Genomic DNA, 16,239 nt, shown 5'->3' with positions numbered 1-16,239 from the left:
CATTTTTTTCAAACGTCTAAGAATAATTTTTACAATTATCCTGAACTTTAAGGATATAAGGTCTATTTTTTTTTTTATAAAATTTGTTAAATTATAATTGGTTGTGTTAAAGCTTACACCTACACGAGAGGATTAGTATTTCTTTTAAGGGAAAAAAATTGAAATAAAAAACTAGAAAAGTAGAAACTCCAAATTCTTACTTATATTGTTTTACAAAAAAATAGCTTTTATTACCATAAAAACATTTTTACTACAAAAGGAAAACACTTTTTTCATCCCCATCGCACAGCCAAACGCACCCTTTTGATTGTCGTGTCTTCCAGTCTTTTAAAAGCAAACTATATTATAAGATTATTTTAGAATATCACTTTATTTCGTGAGTTTTAAATATTAGAATAAAGTATTTATAATAGAGTAAATAATAATGTGCTAATATGGTGTTATAATTTAATATTATATTTTATCATGCATCTGAATTATAAATATATTAATCAATGATATTTTATAAATTTAATTATTATATATCATGGCCTCATTAAATAATAATATTTGATTAAAATCATTCGACTTTAAATTTGTGGTTACATTGAATACTTTATCCAGAAGATGAGGACCACAAGATGTTGGCGCATTATATGGGCCCAATAAGATTGAAGAGCAATAGTACATTTGATACGTTACTCTATGAAAACAAAATTAAACATTGTCTACTAAAAATTTTAAATTAAATAGATTTAGAATTATTTTATATTTTTTTATAAATAAGTAGATATTTATTCTGAAAAATATACGTTTTCTTTGTAGTCTCAATCTCGAACAACGATAATTTTAGGTAATTTAACTCTTATATGTATTTTTCATACCACTCTTTATGGACTAGAGTCAGTCCAGTGGGCCGGTTCAATCGCCTGGAGCTCAGAAGGTCCAAGCGATATCGTCGAAGAAAGCTCATACACCTCTGAAATTTGAGCTCATACCGCGGAACCAAACAAGCTCTTAGTAATTGATTTAACGAGCTCCCAATAAAGTCCTTAGTTCGCTGGCTCAACTGTTCAGCTCGCTAGCCTAAAATCTCCAGCTCGCATGGACAACAAGGCTGCTGAACAACCAAAGGCAGGGACCCACTTACGTTATCTGAGGCAAACCATACTCCTCGTAATAAGGATCTCACTCCCAATTTTATGTAGAAGATAAGGACTATTTGTCCCCCATTATATCATCTTTATATTTTTATATTTTATGCAAATTGTAAAGGCCCCTCATTATAAATAGGAGTCAGAAATATCATAAGGGGAGAACAAAAAGAATAATTGGAGTACATTCGTGGAATAGGTATCATTTTGGCCGAATCACGTGAAAATTTTTTGTGTTTACTCATATATGTTATTTTTGTTTTCTTCCTCTTGGTATTTCGAATTCACTCATTGCGACCTAAAATGAATTACGATTGGTCGGAATTAAACGTCGACATACGATGATATTTTTTATTTTATAAATTTATTCTTGTAGTGTGAGAATAATAACTTTAATGTTGAAATATGCCAATTTATATGTGAGCACAAACATTGCTGGCAATACTAACGAGGCATGTATTCTTCAAATTGATGTGACAAATGGGGCCACTAAACCATTTAATAATTCAATTCAAGAGTATGGTACTAGCTTTCATATGATTACTAAAGAAGACAAGTTGGGTCTAAGAACATTCATTCATGCAAGTAGTTTAAGTTATGATTATTGAGTTCTAACTTCACTTCCCATTTATTCCTTCTTGTAGATTATTAAATCGTAGAATTAGGTTATCATAGTATTATTTCAATTAAGTCTCATTTGTGGTGACCACACAATGGTTTAATAAAATATGTACATAAACTCTTAGAGAGAAAATATGAGAGACTCAAAGGAAGGGTGAATATTTCAAAAACAAAAAATTGTAAAATAACATAAATGTATTTATTTATAAATGTTGAGTGGCTATACACCTATACATTCCTTTCCACCAAAAGACACACCATTTGTAAAATAGTTATATTCCTTTAATTAAAATAAAGAGATATACTTTTTGAATTACAATCCAAGAGATATATCTCTCATTTTTAGATTTAATAAACATGACTATTCACATCTATTAAAAAAAACATATGTTTTTTAGTCCAAAAACATCTATTATATAAATGACTACTTATTTCACTAGAAAAATGTATACTATCGTGAAAAAATATATCTTGTAATTAAATTTTTTGATTGTAAGTCTTTCTATATCACTTTTATGCATTTATCACTTTTGATTTTAGGTTATCTTAGATCATTATCGAGTTTTTGCATTCCAATTTTTTTCCAATCTCGTGCATTTTGCACTTCCGGTGTTAAATTTTCTCTCTATTATTGATTTTTGTCTGTTTCAATTTTGGACTATTCTCACGCTTTTGAGCTTTAATTTTTGGATAATAGCCCTTAGATTATTCTCATGCATTTCATACTTCGATATTAAATTTTAGATAATAATCCTTATATTGTTCCTGCGCATTTCACGTTTCGATACTAGATTTTAGGTAATGAGCTCTAGATCATTCTCACACATTCTATGTTAGGATTTAGACAATGAACCCTAGGTCGTTCCACACTTCGATGATAGGATTTAGATAGCGAACCCTAGATTGTTCTTGCATATTCCATGCTTTGATGCTAGGTTCACTTGTTTACTAGAGTTTTGATTTTTTTTCGTGCATTTATTATCTTAAAAATAAAATACACAAAAAGAAAATTGCAACTAAGTAAAAGTAATTTTGTTCAAGCATTATTGAATGACATATATAATTATTAACACTCTTGGAATTATCGTTCTTGCGCAATCTCTCGTTGTTCATGCTTTCGATTTCGGCACAAGAGATAAATCACAAGGGAAGATTTTGCCTCACTGTGCAGGGTAAGGAATCAAACCCACAACCTACTGGTACGAATCCCAATTTATCGTGATCTAACCACTTAACATATACTCTGCGGGCAACTGTTAACACTTTTAATCTTGCATATGTGATATTTCTCTAGAGTATACATATGAGTTTTGAATTCTTTTGTAGGCTTTTAAGTATTCGAGCAATAAATAATGCCTCTTAGACCCATATTTTATCAAATCAATAAAAATTCACTCTTTACTCTCTTACCTTGAGTTGTGCCCCTTTGTCTCATAAGTAATTGGTTTGTTCATCCTTTTGGATTTCCGTGTTCACAAATTATCCCAGTTCCCTTTCTTGATCAGAGTCTCTATTTAATTCATCAACTCATGACATTTGTCAATAAAGTGATAATGAGTAATTATATATTAAATACAATACAAATTTTTATATAGAATTATATACCAAATTAGATAATGTTATGAGTAATTATATATTACAAATTTATATGAAAATGATTAGTAATTATAAAATAGAGAAACCATTATATTTTGTATACAAAAGACATTTAAAATTAAAAATATTTAGTTTTTTTTTCCCAAAGTTAAATTTGTTTCAAAAGATTCTTGTAAGGAGGATGAGACCAACCAAATCCGGATACCACTCATGAGGTTAGATTTTATGGAATTAGTTTGATGCTATGTTGTGATTCATGGAAGAATAATTTAAACTTGTATAAATAACTCTAATTGGCTATTAGCCATAGCATTATTGATCCCTTCGTCGTTATAAGCTTGGGGAGTGGCCCCTGGTGTCCTATTGTGTTTAAAGCAAAAAATAATTATTAATTAAAACCACGGGTGGAAAGTGTAAATTCACAAATTTTCTTTTATACTGAGGTGTTTGTTAATTAAGATAAGAGAGAAAAAAATCTCATATATGAGAAGCATTCCTGATATTTAGTCTTTCCAATATATTTGTTAAGCTTATCTGACCATTTTCGAAAAAGATCTCACGTGACCTTTTATCTCATCCTTTTAAAATAAATTTATCCGAGCTCTCCATCAGATAAATTTATCTAACTCTTTCAAGATAAGCTTCAATTACTTATCTGCCTCTTGTAAAATAGTTAATGCCATTTAATGCATTTTAAAGATTTAAATTTATTAAAAATATATATTTATTTAACTCTTATAATTAATATTATTTAATATATTTTTAAATTATTATATGTTTTGACAAATTTTTAAAATTTAAATGACATTATTCATTTCATTAATTTTTAAAATTTAAATTTCTCTCTCTCTATATATATATTTTATTAACTAATATAATTCATTTCATCAATTTTTTAATTATTTTATTTAATTTTATATTTTATTATCTATTATGAAAATATGTTTTGGCTATTTTTAATTATCTAGGTGGAATTATTGTAATTCTAACAATTATTATTTATACTTTTCAACTCTTTTTAAATTTATTTTTGAACATGAATTTAGATTTTTAATTTTAATCTTAATTTTTTTGACAATTCATATTAATCATAAAATATTATTTTAATTATAAATTTGGTAATAAGAATATTTTGATAAAAAAAAACCTTTATCTTGGTGCTTATCATATATATTAACAAATACATAGAAAGAAAAAGTATAGTTACTAATGAATTTTAAAAAATTTAACAAATAGTCTGATAGAAACCTTGAAATACTTCTCGATCTTATTTTAATCATTCTATATCTTGATCTGAAAAGTATCACAATATTATCTTGATATCACCTTATCTTATTCGTTTTAACAAGCGCCCCTAAATGTTAAAAGTCATCAATAGGGAGGAAAGGAATATCCTAATATTATTCTTCACGGTTTTGATGATTGAAGACATTTTGGGGGAAAAGAAAAATCATTTTTATTAAGACATTTGGCAGAATGGATTAAGTTATGTTATTTTTAGAAAAAATATATTTTTTTTTAATTTTATAATTAAAGATATCGTAATATTTTTATATTTTAGAAAATTGTAATATTAATTTTTAAAAATTATTAAAGATGACGTTTTTCAATTCATAGTCTAAAATTGAAGAATTATAAAATTATTTATATAAATATATAAAATATTAAAAGATGATATAAATATTATTTAGCATTATCCTTTCAGTATTAAAGTAAGTTGATGGAAGAGAAAAGGTCAAAAGGTGGCCAACACGAGACGTGGCAAAGACGGCTGAAGAACTCCAAGTCATAAAATTGTAGACGGATAGTTGGAGCATTTCTATGGAAGATTCGAATCTGCACGTCGGAACATTCCGACCGAAAATGCGAATCCGACTGTTATAAATTCCTTCTTCTCTCCGCCACCAACAATTTCGACCATCATTTCACTGTCCCAACCCAAGAACAACTGCCCCCCCCCCCCCCCCCCCCCCCTCCCTCCCTCCCCCCTTCTCCTCTCTGTTTCTCTCTCTCTCGAGCTGTTCTTAGCAAATCCTGTTTCTGGCTTTTGCTGGGTTTTCGAAATATTTATCTGGGTTGGAGTTAGATTCCTCGTTTATACATACATTTTCCGAATGGTGATCACCGTGGCGTCGCCGAGGAAGTCGATCAAGATGGTGTTCGAGAGAGTTGGGGTGTACGGCTTCGGCGGGAGCAGCCAGAAGCGACGAAAGTACGACGTTCAGGAGGATGACGGCAAGACAGAGATGCTTCAGATTGGTGCCGAGCGGACCAAGAATGTCCTCATCTTGATGAGCGACACAGGCGGCGGCCACCGTGCCTCGGCGGAGGCCATTCGCGACGCCTTCAAGCTGGAGTTCGGCGACGAGTATCAGGTAATTTAACTCATTTCCTCATCTGGGTTGATAGGATCGCACTTTGCCATTTGTTAGAGTAGCTCTCGTAATCGCATGGGTAGAGATTAAGAGAAAATAAGACACCAAATTTTAATGCAGATCGGCTTCAGTGCCTACATTCAGAACCTGTAAAAATGAGATAGTTCACTTTACCTTTAACGGGTTCTCTTTGGCTTGACCATTTCTTCCTGTTTTTGCGTTTATATCTGTTTGAATGGGTGTTTAAATTGGGCTTTGTTATTTTATTTATTTGCTAAGTTGAGTTTGCTGAATTAAAATCAGGTTATTGGTTGAATGGTTTCTGCTTTCTAGCTTTTCGCATCTACTTTTCTGATGTCTCGTCTTTACTTCCCTTTAATTTGGAGTAGTTCATGTTAGGGATACAGAGAGTATAAATGCGTACGTAATACAAAAATAACTTGTTTGATACAAGAAAGTAGTTCTAACCGGCTACGATACAAGAAACATATACTATATACTTGACCACTATTATAACAGCTGATATTCACGGTAACAAGAACTTATAATTAAATGAATTACAATAGAGATTACCAGACTAAAACAGCAAATCAGAGAAATGGTTGAACAGCACCGCTCCCAGCTGGAAAGACAAGGAATCAGGAACAAACTTTTGGATCGTGGAAGAGGTAGGAACAAAAGTAGGTCGAGTCGCGCTTTGCGCTGTCCTGAAGACAGTTAGCGCCCTGCACCGGCAACAAGCAGACTACGACGACTGTCTCAACAGGATGAAACGACCTCTCCGGTGAACGGCAGCCATGAACAACTGGAGCTAGCAGAACTCAAGACGGGCTCACTCTCAGTGATGAAAAACTTTAGAATACCAAACTCTTCCAAAGCTCAAAGAAAAGAACTCAATATGAGAGATAAAACTTGGGAAGATATAATAATGTGAGAGCTTGTGAAAGCTTGTGAGAGCTTGGAAAACTTCACACCAATATATATAGGCACCCACCAAACTTGGAGACCAAGCCAATCAAGAAGTGCTTGGAGACCAAGTATTTCTAGAAGAATTTGGGGGCCAAGTTGTTCTAGAACATCTTGGGGACCAAGCAAGAAATAAAAATAAAATTAAAAATAAAACCCCCCACACACACACCAACAGTTCATTTGTCCTCTTTATGATTTCATGTTCGGTTCTTGCAATTGAGAAAACTTTGCTCTGTAAACCTCTGCCTTCCTCCCCTTCCCCCCACGAAATGAATTTTCTCCTCTTCAATTTGCTCTTTCAAGGCAAAGCTGTATCTTCTTTCCACCATGGTTCCTCAGTCTTTAGCTGTTACTGGAATATGAAAACGAAGCAATGCCTGTGTTGGCGTTCTATCATGCACAAAAATCAAGATACAAAAATTTAATGTAGTTCGACTTCAAATTCTACATCCACGATCCCACAGCAGTTGGATAATTAAACAAGTGGTATCATAACTGCCCTAACAGTGTGATGACTTTCCTTATAAGTCTTGTAAAGTTGCTGGGTTTTCCTACTTTATTTGGATACCCATAGTTTATGATTCTTCATTAATCTCCTTCTTAACTAATACAATCTTAAACCCAAATTCTAAGTCCTGGGATTATGTTTTTTAGCTCAGCCTGGGATTATGTTTCGTGAATCACTAAATTGAAAGGTTGCATTTCCACTGAATTCAGGGTTAACTTTTTTGTTGTTTATGAAAAAAACTTCCTCACTGGATTAGATCTTGTGATTTCAGGTTTATGTGAAGGATGTATGGAAGGAATACACCGGCTGGCCGTTGAACGACATGGAGAGATCATACAAGTTCATGATCAGACATGTAGGGCTTTGGGCGGTTGCATTTCACAGCACCTCTCCTCCATGGATTCACTCTCTCTACCTCGCCGCCATTGCAGCCTTCTATGCTAAGTATGTTCCTCTTCCTGTTAAGCCTTTTAGCTTCAGTCATCGATCAAAAGATATTAGAAACCTTTAATCATTTATTAACTGCAAGTTGATTTTTGTTCTTATGTCAGGAGAAAAAGTACAAAAAAATAAATTAATAAACGAATCAACCTAGTTTAACAGAGACGACCCATCAATAGAGGGTTGTAGGAGATCTGTGGCAAGTGGCCCATACCACTCACAGACTGACAAAGAAGGCCGCCGATGGCCTCGCGAAAAGCAACCCCGCGACCCAGCCATGCGGCTGCAGGAGGACAACCCGGTGGCCTATCCACGCGAAGACCGTAGGGGGACGCCCTAGCGGCCTGCCATGCAGCCGCGGGGGCTTGCTAAGGCTAGGGCCGTCATGCCTCGGTCGCGGCCCTGTGTGTGGCACTGTTGCCAAAACATTTTCCAAAATATAGGGGTTTCAAGCGACGTACAAAATAGGATAATTTCGACATTTGAAAATCTCTCTGAGAAGATAAACGTCATTTGTAAAAGATTGATACTATCTGTAAGAATTCTAATATTAGTCTACTTAGAATTACTCCATATTCTTTTATAAATAAACAAATACTTATTTCAAAAAATATACGTCTTTAATACTGATGTAAATTCTACTCTATCATTTTTAACAACTTTAATATTTGAATTAAGTATCAAAGTATTTGAGTGGGGAATTTTTTGCGCCCTTTAACTGTTTTCTTTCTTGAAGGATTAGGTGGCCAGACGATAATATTTTTAATCAAATAAATTTATTATTATGTATCTTGCCAACAAGAGTTTATATACAACTTTGATTGTTTATTCCTTGGTGCTTCAGTTAGGCCACCATAATTGATATTAACTTTTGTCTTTCTTTAATTATTTCCCTCTATCAATGATTCTTTCTCCCTACCTCTTTACTTAATCAATCTTAGAAGTCATATGTGAGCTGAAAATTTTATCAGTTTGTGAAGAAAAGAGCCGTACAGAAAACAAGGTTAAAAATAAAAATGAAGGGCGAGCTAGAATTCATATACTTACAGAAAATAACTCCGTTCCTCTTATTCCTGTTAAGCCCTTTAGCTTCAGTCATCAATAGATAGATATTAGGAGCATTTAATCATTTAATAAGTGCAAGTTGACTGTAGATCTGCATACAACTTTGATTGTTTATGCCCCATAATTTATGAGATTTAACTTTTGTCTTGTCTTTAACTATTTCCCTTTATCAATGATTCTTTCACCCCATCTCTTTAGTTAAGCCATCCAAGTAATCATACGGAAGCTGAGATTTTGATTTGTTTTTGAAAGAAAAGAGCTAGCTTTTGTCCAACTAATTATCCATAGGATTCGCTAATGTCTCGTCTGGTTGGTTGAAGGGAGGTTGAGGCCGGTCTTATGGAGTACAAGCCGGATATTATCATTAGTGTCCATCCTCTGATGCAACACATCCCTCAATGGGTCCTCAAGTGGCAAGGTCTGCAGAAGAAAGTAATTTTTGTCACTGTAATCACAGACCTTAATACCTGTCACCGAACGTGGTTAGTTATCGATTCTCCATTGAAATTCCATTCATAATTGATAACCCTTTAAGCTTCGGTTTATCACACATCTCAACTCTGAAACCATTGACATATCAGGTTTCATCCTGGGGTCAATCGATGCTACTGCCCCTCAGAGGAGGTAGCAAAAAGGGCTCTGCTTGATGGCCTAGAAGAATCTCAAATACGCGTTTTTGGCTTACCAATTCGACCCTCTTTTTGCCGGGCCGTACTTTCTAAGGTGAACTTTTGGTATTCCTAATGCCTCTCAGAGGATGTTAATTGTGCCTTCAACTGTTAATCTCAACTCTTTCTACAGGATGATTTAAGAACGGAACTTGAGATGGATCCTGAATTGCCTGCAGTTTTGCTGATGGGCGGTGGCGAAGGAATGGGTCCTGTGAGAAAAACTGCAGAGGCTCTTGGAGAATCCCTATTCGATGAATTGCTTGGGAAACCAATCGGGCAAATGGTTGTTATTTGTGGCCGGAACAAAGATCTGGCCTCAACATTGAGATCACTCGAATGGAGGATCCCGGTTAAGGTAACTTCATTGGCCGCCTTTTGAACGGATCCTTCACAAAGCCTGTAGATCACTTTCTTTCTAGCCCAAAATACTAAGCTGTGTAAGGTTCTGGCATGTGCAGATTAGAGGGTTTGAGACTCAGATGGAGAAATGGATGGCTGTTTGTGACTGCATTATAACTAAAGTATGTATCAGTATTGATTCTGTTTCAGTATTCTCCATCGGCTGCTATGTATAGGAAACTTACAACTTCTTTGGGGATTCCTGTTTTTGCAGGCAGGGCCCGGTACAATAGCTGAGGCATTGATCCGAGGGCTGCCAATTATTCTCAATGACTACATTCCCGGACAAGTAAGTTCAAGGTCGATTATTCCCATACTGCTAGCCTCTAAGTTCTAATTCCCACCTGATATTCACAACGCTGACGTCAAACTTGTTAGAAGAAATACGGGATAACAAAACTGATCACTTATATATACCTCGTTTGCTTTGCATTCTTAGGAGAAGGGGAACGTTCCCTATGTAGTCGACAATGGGGCGGGAGTCTTCACTCGAAGTCCCAAGGAAACTGCCCGGCTTGTGGCCAAATGGTTCAGCACCGACAAAGATGAGCTTGGGAGAATGTCAGAGAACGCGCTGAAGAAACTGGCTCAACCGAATGCTGTGTTCGACATTGTCAAGGACATCCATGTGCTGGCATGCCAAAGAGGACCTCTAGCCTATCAATTAACATCATCTTCACTTTCTAACTTTATTTGAACCGAATCACGTTATAGGCAGGCCCGGACCTACAGGAGGCCCAAGAGGCAATTGCCTCAAGGCCAAAAATTCTGTCATTTTTTGGGGGTCCATAAATCTAGAAATCCTTCTTCCTCTCTCGCTCAGCCCAGCCCACAAGACCGAATCTAGCCCATGGGCAAGGTGGGCTGAATGGACAAAGCCCACCCAATTTTGGTTCAGTGCCCACCCCCTCTGCAAACCCTACTTCGCCCCTCCCCTGCCCTCGTGCAACCCTTTTCTCTTTCTCTCTCGTTCTCGGTCGCTTGCCCTAGTTCTTGCTCGCTGCCTGTCTCTCGCTCTCATTCGTTTTGTCGCTCGCCCTCACTGCCTCTCGATTGTCTCATCAGATTTGTTTCGCGAAACTTCCAAATCTGCTTCATCCGAGCCTGAATCTGTGCAACTGGTATGTTTTCTCTTCTATGATTCTCTTGATTGGCTCATCAATCATCACTTTGAATTTTCTTCGGCATATAAATGAATGGTGTTGCCTTGTCACCAAATTATTAAATTGTTTTTGACATGCTTTTTGAATTTGTGAATTGTTATTGACTATTTGAAATAAATCTGAGAGCTTTCTATACTCTATGTGGTTGTCATAGTTTTAATTTGACATTATGTGATATGTCAAATTATTGTCCTAAACCCATGTCATTTTTTGGAGTGATACAATGCACTTATACATTGTGAAAGGTCTTACAGTTAAGCCATTATCACAAATATTATGGGAAAGTTATGTTGAAAGTGTTAGACTTATGAAAGAACAAACTATACTAGTGAAGCCATTATCACAAATAAGAGATGTTTTATTTGACTTGACAAATACTAGTGAAGATCCTAAAATAAGGAGCGAAATTAAATACTTAGCAACATATGAACTTTAGAATTTTGAGGTCTTGCTTGGCATGGTAATTTGATAAAGTTGTTGCATGCAAGTAAATTGCAAGTAAATTTCTTCTAGATGAAAATATGGATATTGATGTTGCTATCAGTATTTTAGAATGACTTCTTTTATTTCTTGATGACTATAAACAATCTAGATTTGAAAAGGCTATGGTTGAAGCGAAACAAATAGCAAATGAAGTGGGAGTTGAAGCTGTATTTCGAGGAAAAAAAAAACGCATGATTCGAAGAAAGAGACAATTTGATGAGGATGGCAATGATAAGGTAACACAATCAGCAGAAGATTCTTTTAGAGTAAATTATTTTCTCTTTATAATTGATCGAGTTCGTTTTTTACTTCAAACTTAATTTGAACAATTTATAAAATATGAAAAAACATTTGGATTTTTGTTTAATTTAGAGAGGTTGAAGTGTATTGATGATGATACTTTATCGAGGTCTTGTAAGAATTTTGAAAAATTCTTGATGCATAATGGTCATTCCGATATTAATGGAGATTATTTGTTTTCGGAGTTGACAATCTTGAAATACTCTTTATCTAGAGAAATAAAAAAATAATAATAATAATTGATGTGGTGAATTATTTAAAGAGTGTTTCTAAAAAATAATAATAATAATAATAATAATAATAATAATTGATGAGTGTTTCTAAAATACTTATGTTCCGTACAAAATTTTGTTGATTATACCAATTACAATTGCATTTGCATAAAGAAGTTTTTTTAAGTTAAAGTTGATCAAGATTTATTTCCAACCAACTATGTTACAAAACATATTGAATGGATTGGTTATATTGTCTATTAAGAAATCAATGTTTGAATAACTTGATTGATATTTTTGCATCCAAAATTGTAAAGAGAGTAGTTTTTAATTAATAATTTTAAAAATTTATTTTTTTTTAATATAATATGAATATTTATTTATTTATTAATATTTTATTATAAAAATTAAAAATTTAAATATACACTAGAAGAAAGATTTTTTACATCTCAACTCAAGGCTCAAAATCTCAAGTACGAGAGTAGTTATAAGAGAATGTTAGATACAAATATGATGCGTAGAGAATCTTCGTGCATTGGGACGTCTTTTCTTCTACATTCTCATCATCAGCCTCCCATGGAACTGATTCGTCCCATGTATGAAGAAGATGTCATGTACAGGTAGAGTTTGATAGTTTCTTCTTCGGCCAGCCCAGCCCAGCCGCTAAGTCCCAGTTGCGCAGTTGTACAATTCCTCCTGCTATGGGAGGAATATTGTCTTCAAGTACAAGACAAGTTGTCTTGTACTGTATTCTCCATTCCCAGTGCCACTGCTAGAGCCTTCTTCAATCCTACCCCTTTTTTCTATTAATTCATGGCTCTGTCTACTGACATTATTTTGAATTTTAATTTAATTTCATATATATATATATATGACGTAATTAAAATAGTTTTATCATATAAAAAGCAAACTAATAGATATGGTTGGAATGAAAGATATTTCTCGATCGCAAAAGAGAGAGAGAGAGATATATATATATCTTATAAAAGATATTACCAGTAGTTGAGCAGCAAGAATTTATATAATTGATTCATATATATAGTTGAGTTAAAGCTTGGGACATTGTTGTTTGTCGCTATTAATTAATTAATACTATCATCAAATAAAGAAGCAAAACTATGTCTCTATTGTCATTAATTTCTTCTAATAAAAAGTGGTCAAAGTGTAGTCGTGTCATAGGAGTTTTAGGTTAACATCACAATCAGAAAGAAAAAAAGAAATAGAAAAGATTATAGGTCTCGAGTTTGACTATTGTATCTTATACAAAATTAATAATATTAATGATATTTTTAAAGACAAACGGATTGATTTTGTTGCCACTAATGGCCCATTAAAAGTTATATTTAATAAGTGGCGGATCAAGGGAGGCTGGCACGGCCTCATAACCCAAACATAAATATATATATATATATATATATAAACCCCCCGTGACATCCCCTACGATTAATTACACTAATAATTATTTAATTTTGTATTATATTACTATTTAATTATTGAATTTTAAAATATTACCTGTTAATCACTAATATTTAAAAACTATTATTACTTAGTCATTGAATTTTAAAATATTAACTCCTAGTCATTAATATTTTAAAACTATTTCTTATCTGTCACTTGTGAACTTAAAATTCAATGATTAACGAGTGACGAGTAAGAAATAATTTTAAAATATTAATAATTAACAAATAATATTTTAAAGTTCAGTAACTAAGTAGTAATAGTTTTAAAATATTAGTGACTAACAGATAACATTTCAAAATTTAGTGACCAAATAGTAACAGAATGTAAAATTAAGTGATTATTAGTGTAATTAACCCTCTCTCCTAAATCCACCCGTCTATAATAACTTGGATAAATCTTGTTTATAGTGTAAGAAAAATAGCGTCAATTAACCATTTGGAACCTAGTTTCATGGGTAGGGTAAGAGTTGGAGTAGGCTCATTTTACACGAAGATCATTTTGCAGTGATTTAGTCTTTTTATATAAAAAATAAAAAAATATGACATTATTTTTATAATTATGGTATTTTTTTATTTTTTTATTATCGTTACTAAAATATAATAATAAATTTATTTAATTAAAAATATCGTCATCAAACTGATCGAAATAAAACAATCTAATGGCATAAAAAAGTTCTTTCGTAAATACTTTGATACTTAATTTAGATATTGAGAATGTTAAAAATTATAGAGTAGAATTTTCACTAATATCAAAGACGTATATTTTTTAAAATGAGTGTCTGTTTATTTATAAAGAGATATGGAGTAATCCTAAATAGTCCAAGATTGAGATTTTATAGATAACATTTATCTTGATATTTTGGAACTCGTTGAGATTAGAATTTTATAGATAATGTCTATCTTAATATCTTAGAACTCGTTAGGATTAAAATTCTTATAAATAATATTTATCTCAATATTTATGAATTAGAATTCTTTATACATAATTACCTATCATTTTTGTAAAAATCTTCAAAGAGTGTCAAAATTATTTAGTTTACCCATTATCTTAGACTTTTAGCTTTTTAATAAACTCTTATATATGATACAACACCTACCAGTTTCCAACTTCCAAACAAAACTTGAAATTGGTCAAAAGAAGCCTAAAATGGATTTGCTTGGTGGGACATGGCCCTTAAAGTGCTTCACAAGCACCTATAATACAATCTCATTGAGTTTCTCTTAGATTGGCCTCATCACACCTAAGAAATAAGATAACAACCTCATGGTCCCCTTTGGGACAATGCCCCACTCTAATTGTATGTGCCAATTTTGTCTAGTGAATTGGTGCATGGACATCACCTTTTTTTTTGTAATAAATTTTATATAACAATGAATAAGAAGAGTCTTAGTAACATAAATAAGCTTATTCAAATGTGATTGAAGGTTGAGAGTTAACCTTGTAAATGTAACTTCTTTACAAATTCATTTCATGCTAGATAATGGGGCCAATAGTTTCAATTAATATGACCCATTAACGTAGATGAAGTCTCTCAAACAAACTCTTCAAAATTTATAATTTGAGTCTTTAACCCTTTATAGTTTAATTTTTAATTAAGAATATTTTTTAACATCGATTTTCACTCAAATTATATTTAAATACCAAAAAAATAAAATAACCACAATATCTCAATTAATTTTAAACAATTATACACAGTTCTATTATTATAAATTAATTAAAAATAAAATTACCAAACTTGTCTTTTAAGTGAAGGAAAATGATGCCCATTAATTAATTAAAAATAAAGGAAGTGTTTTAAGAAAAAGTCTCCTAAAACACATCATTCTTTGTGTGGAGACATCTTCATCCATATGTGGATGTATTCTACCTTCTTTTTCTTGAAGTCATTTATCACTATAATACATTTAAAAGACAAAATTAACAAAAATTAAAAAAAAAATAATACATAAAGTATTGAATTAGGAAGAAATGGAGATTGAATTTAAAAATTACCTCGGGTTCAAATAATGAGCTAGGCAATGTAATGGAGTGCTATGTTTTGTCCAACGAGCAAGAAAAATATGATGAATGATATGAAAAAATGATAAAAAAAAATCACTTGGCAACTTGCCTTCATGATCATAAATAACCTTATTTATATTGAAAATCATAGAATCTCATATCTCATGAACCAAATGAAAGCATGGTTTGTTTGTATCACAAACTCTAATCATATCATAAATAGGTACTGTGAAAGTGAGAATATAATTAATTTTTTCTCAAAAATTCTCATTCACAATCAATTTACGAACAAATCGAGCTTTTCCTTAGTCGTCATCTCTATATTGTGCCTATTCATCACTCATAACCATTGCTTCAAGTGCATGTCTAAGAAGTTTAAATCTTTTAAGCATAATAACAATAAAAGCAAATCGAGTATCAGCAACTATAAACAACTTCAAAGAACTAAACAGATTGAACATGGACAATCTCATTGAATGATTCATTATAAAAAAAATTATGACCAAAGCATCTCTATGCACTTCAGTAATCTAATGACATTCATCATATATCTCTTGATTACTTTCTAAATTCCTAATTGCACATATTGTAATATCTCGTATCGAGCGATAGGAAAGATCAAAATAATTTACCCTGACGGGCCTACACGAACTTCCCAGGAGTCACCCATTCTTGAGCTACCCTAGCTCAAACACGCACTACAAGAGTTTCGTTTTTTCCCCGCGGTGAAAAAATCGCCGGAAAAACTAAAAAAAATCGCCGGTAAAAGTTTTACCGGCGGTATTAATAACTGTCGAAAATACCTCCGTCGGAAAAGCTTGCCGGCGGTTTTCAACCACCA

General features: G+C 32.8%; 1 protein-coding gene across 1 annotated transcript; it reads left to right on the top strand.

Moving 5' to 3' along the window:
• The first annotated feature begins 5,329 nt into the window (after positions 1–5,329).
• On the top strand, positions 5,330–11,891 carry LOC127794081 (monogalactosyldiacylglycerol synthase 2, chloroplastic-like). The gene is made up of 9 exons (XM_052324974.1): positions 5,330–5,725; positions 7,474–7,646; positions 9,029–9,190; positions 9,290–9,431; positions 9,510–9,734; positions 9,838–9,900; positions 9,993–10,067; positions 10,218–10,899; positions 11,534–11,891. Exons 1-8 carry the CDS (start codon positions 5,465–5,467, stop codon positions 10,473–10,475), a joined length of 1,359 nt encoding a protein of 452 aa, XP_052180934.1. The 5' UTR covers positions 5,330–5,464; the 3' UTR covers positions 10,476–10,899; positions 11,534–11,891.
• The last annotated feature ends 4,348 nt before the right edge of the window (positions 11,892–16,239 follow it).

The sequence above is a fragment of the Diospyros lotus genome, chromosome 2, assembly GCF_014633365.1.
Source record: "Diospyros lotus cultivar Yz01 chromosome 2, ASM1463336v1, whole genome shotgun sequence".
In the NCBI taxonomy this organism is placed as follows: Eukaryota; Viridiplantae; Streptophyta; class Magnoliopsida; order Ericales; family Ebenaceae; genus Diospyros; species Diospyros lotus.
The sequence above is the reverse complement of the archived record's forward strand: the minus strand, read 5'-3'. Positions and strand labels throughout refer to the sequence as shown.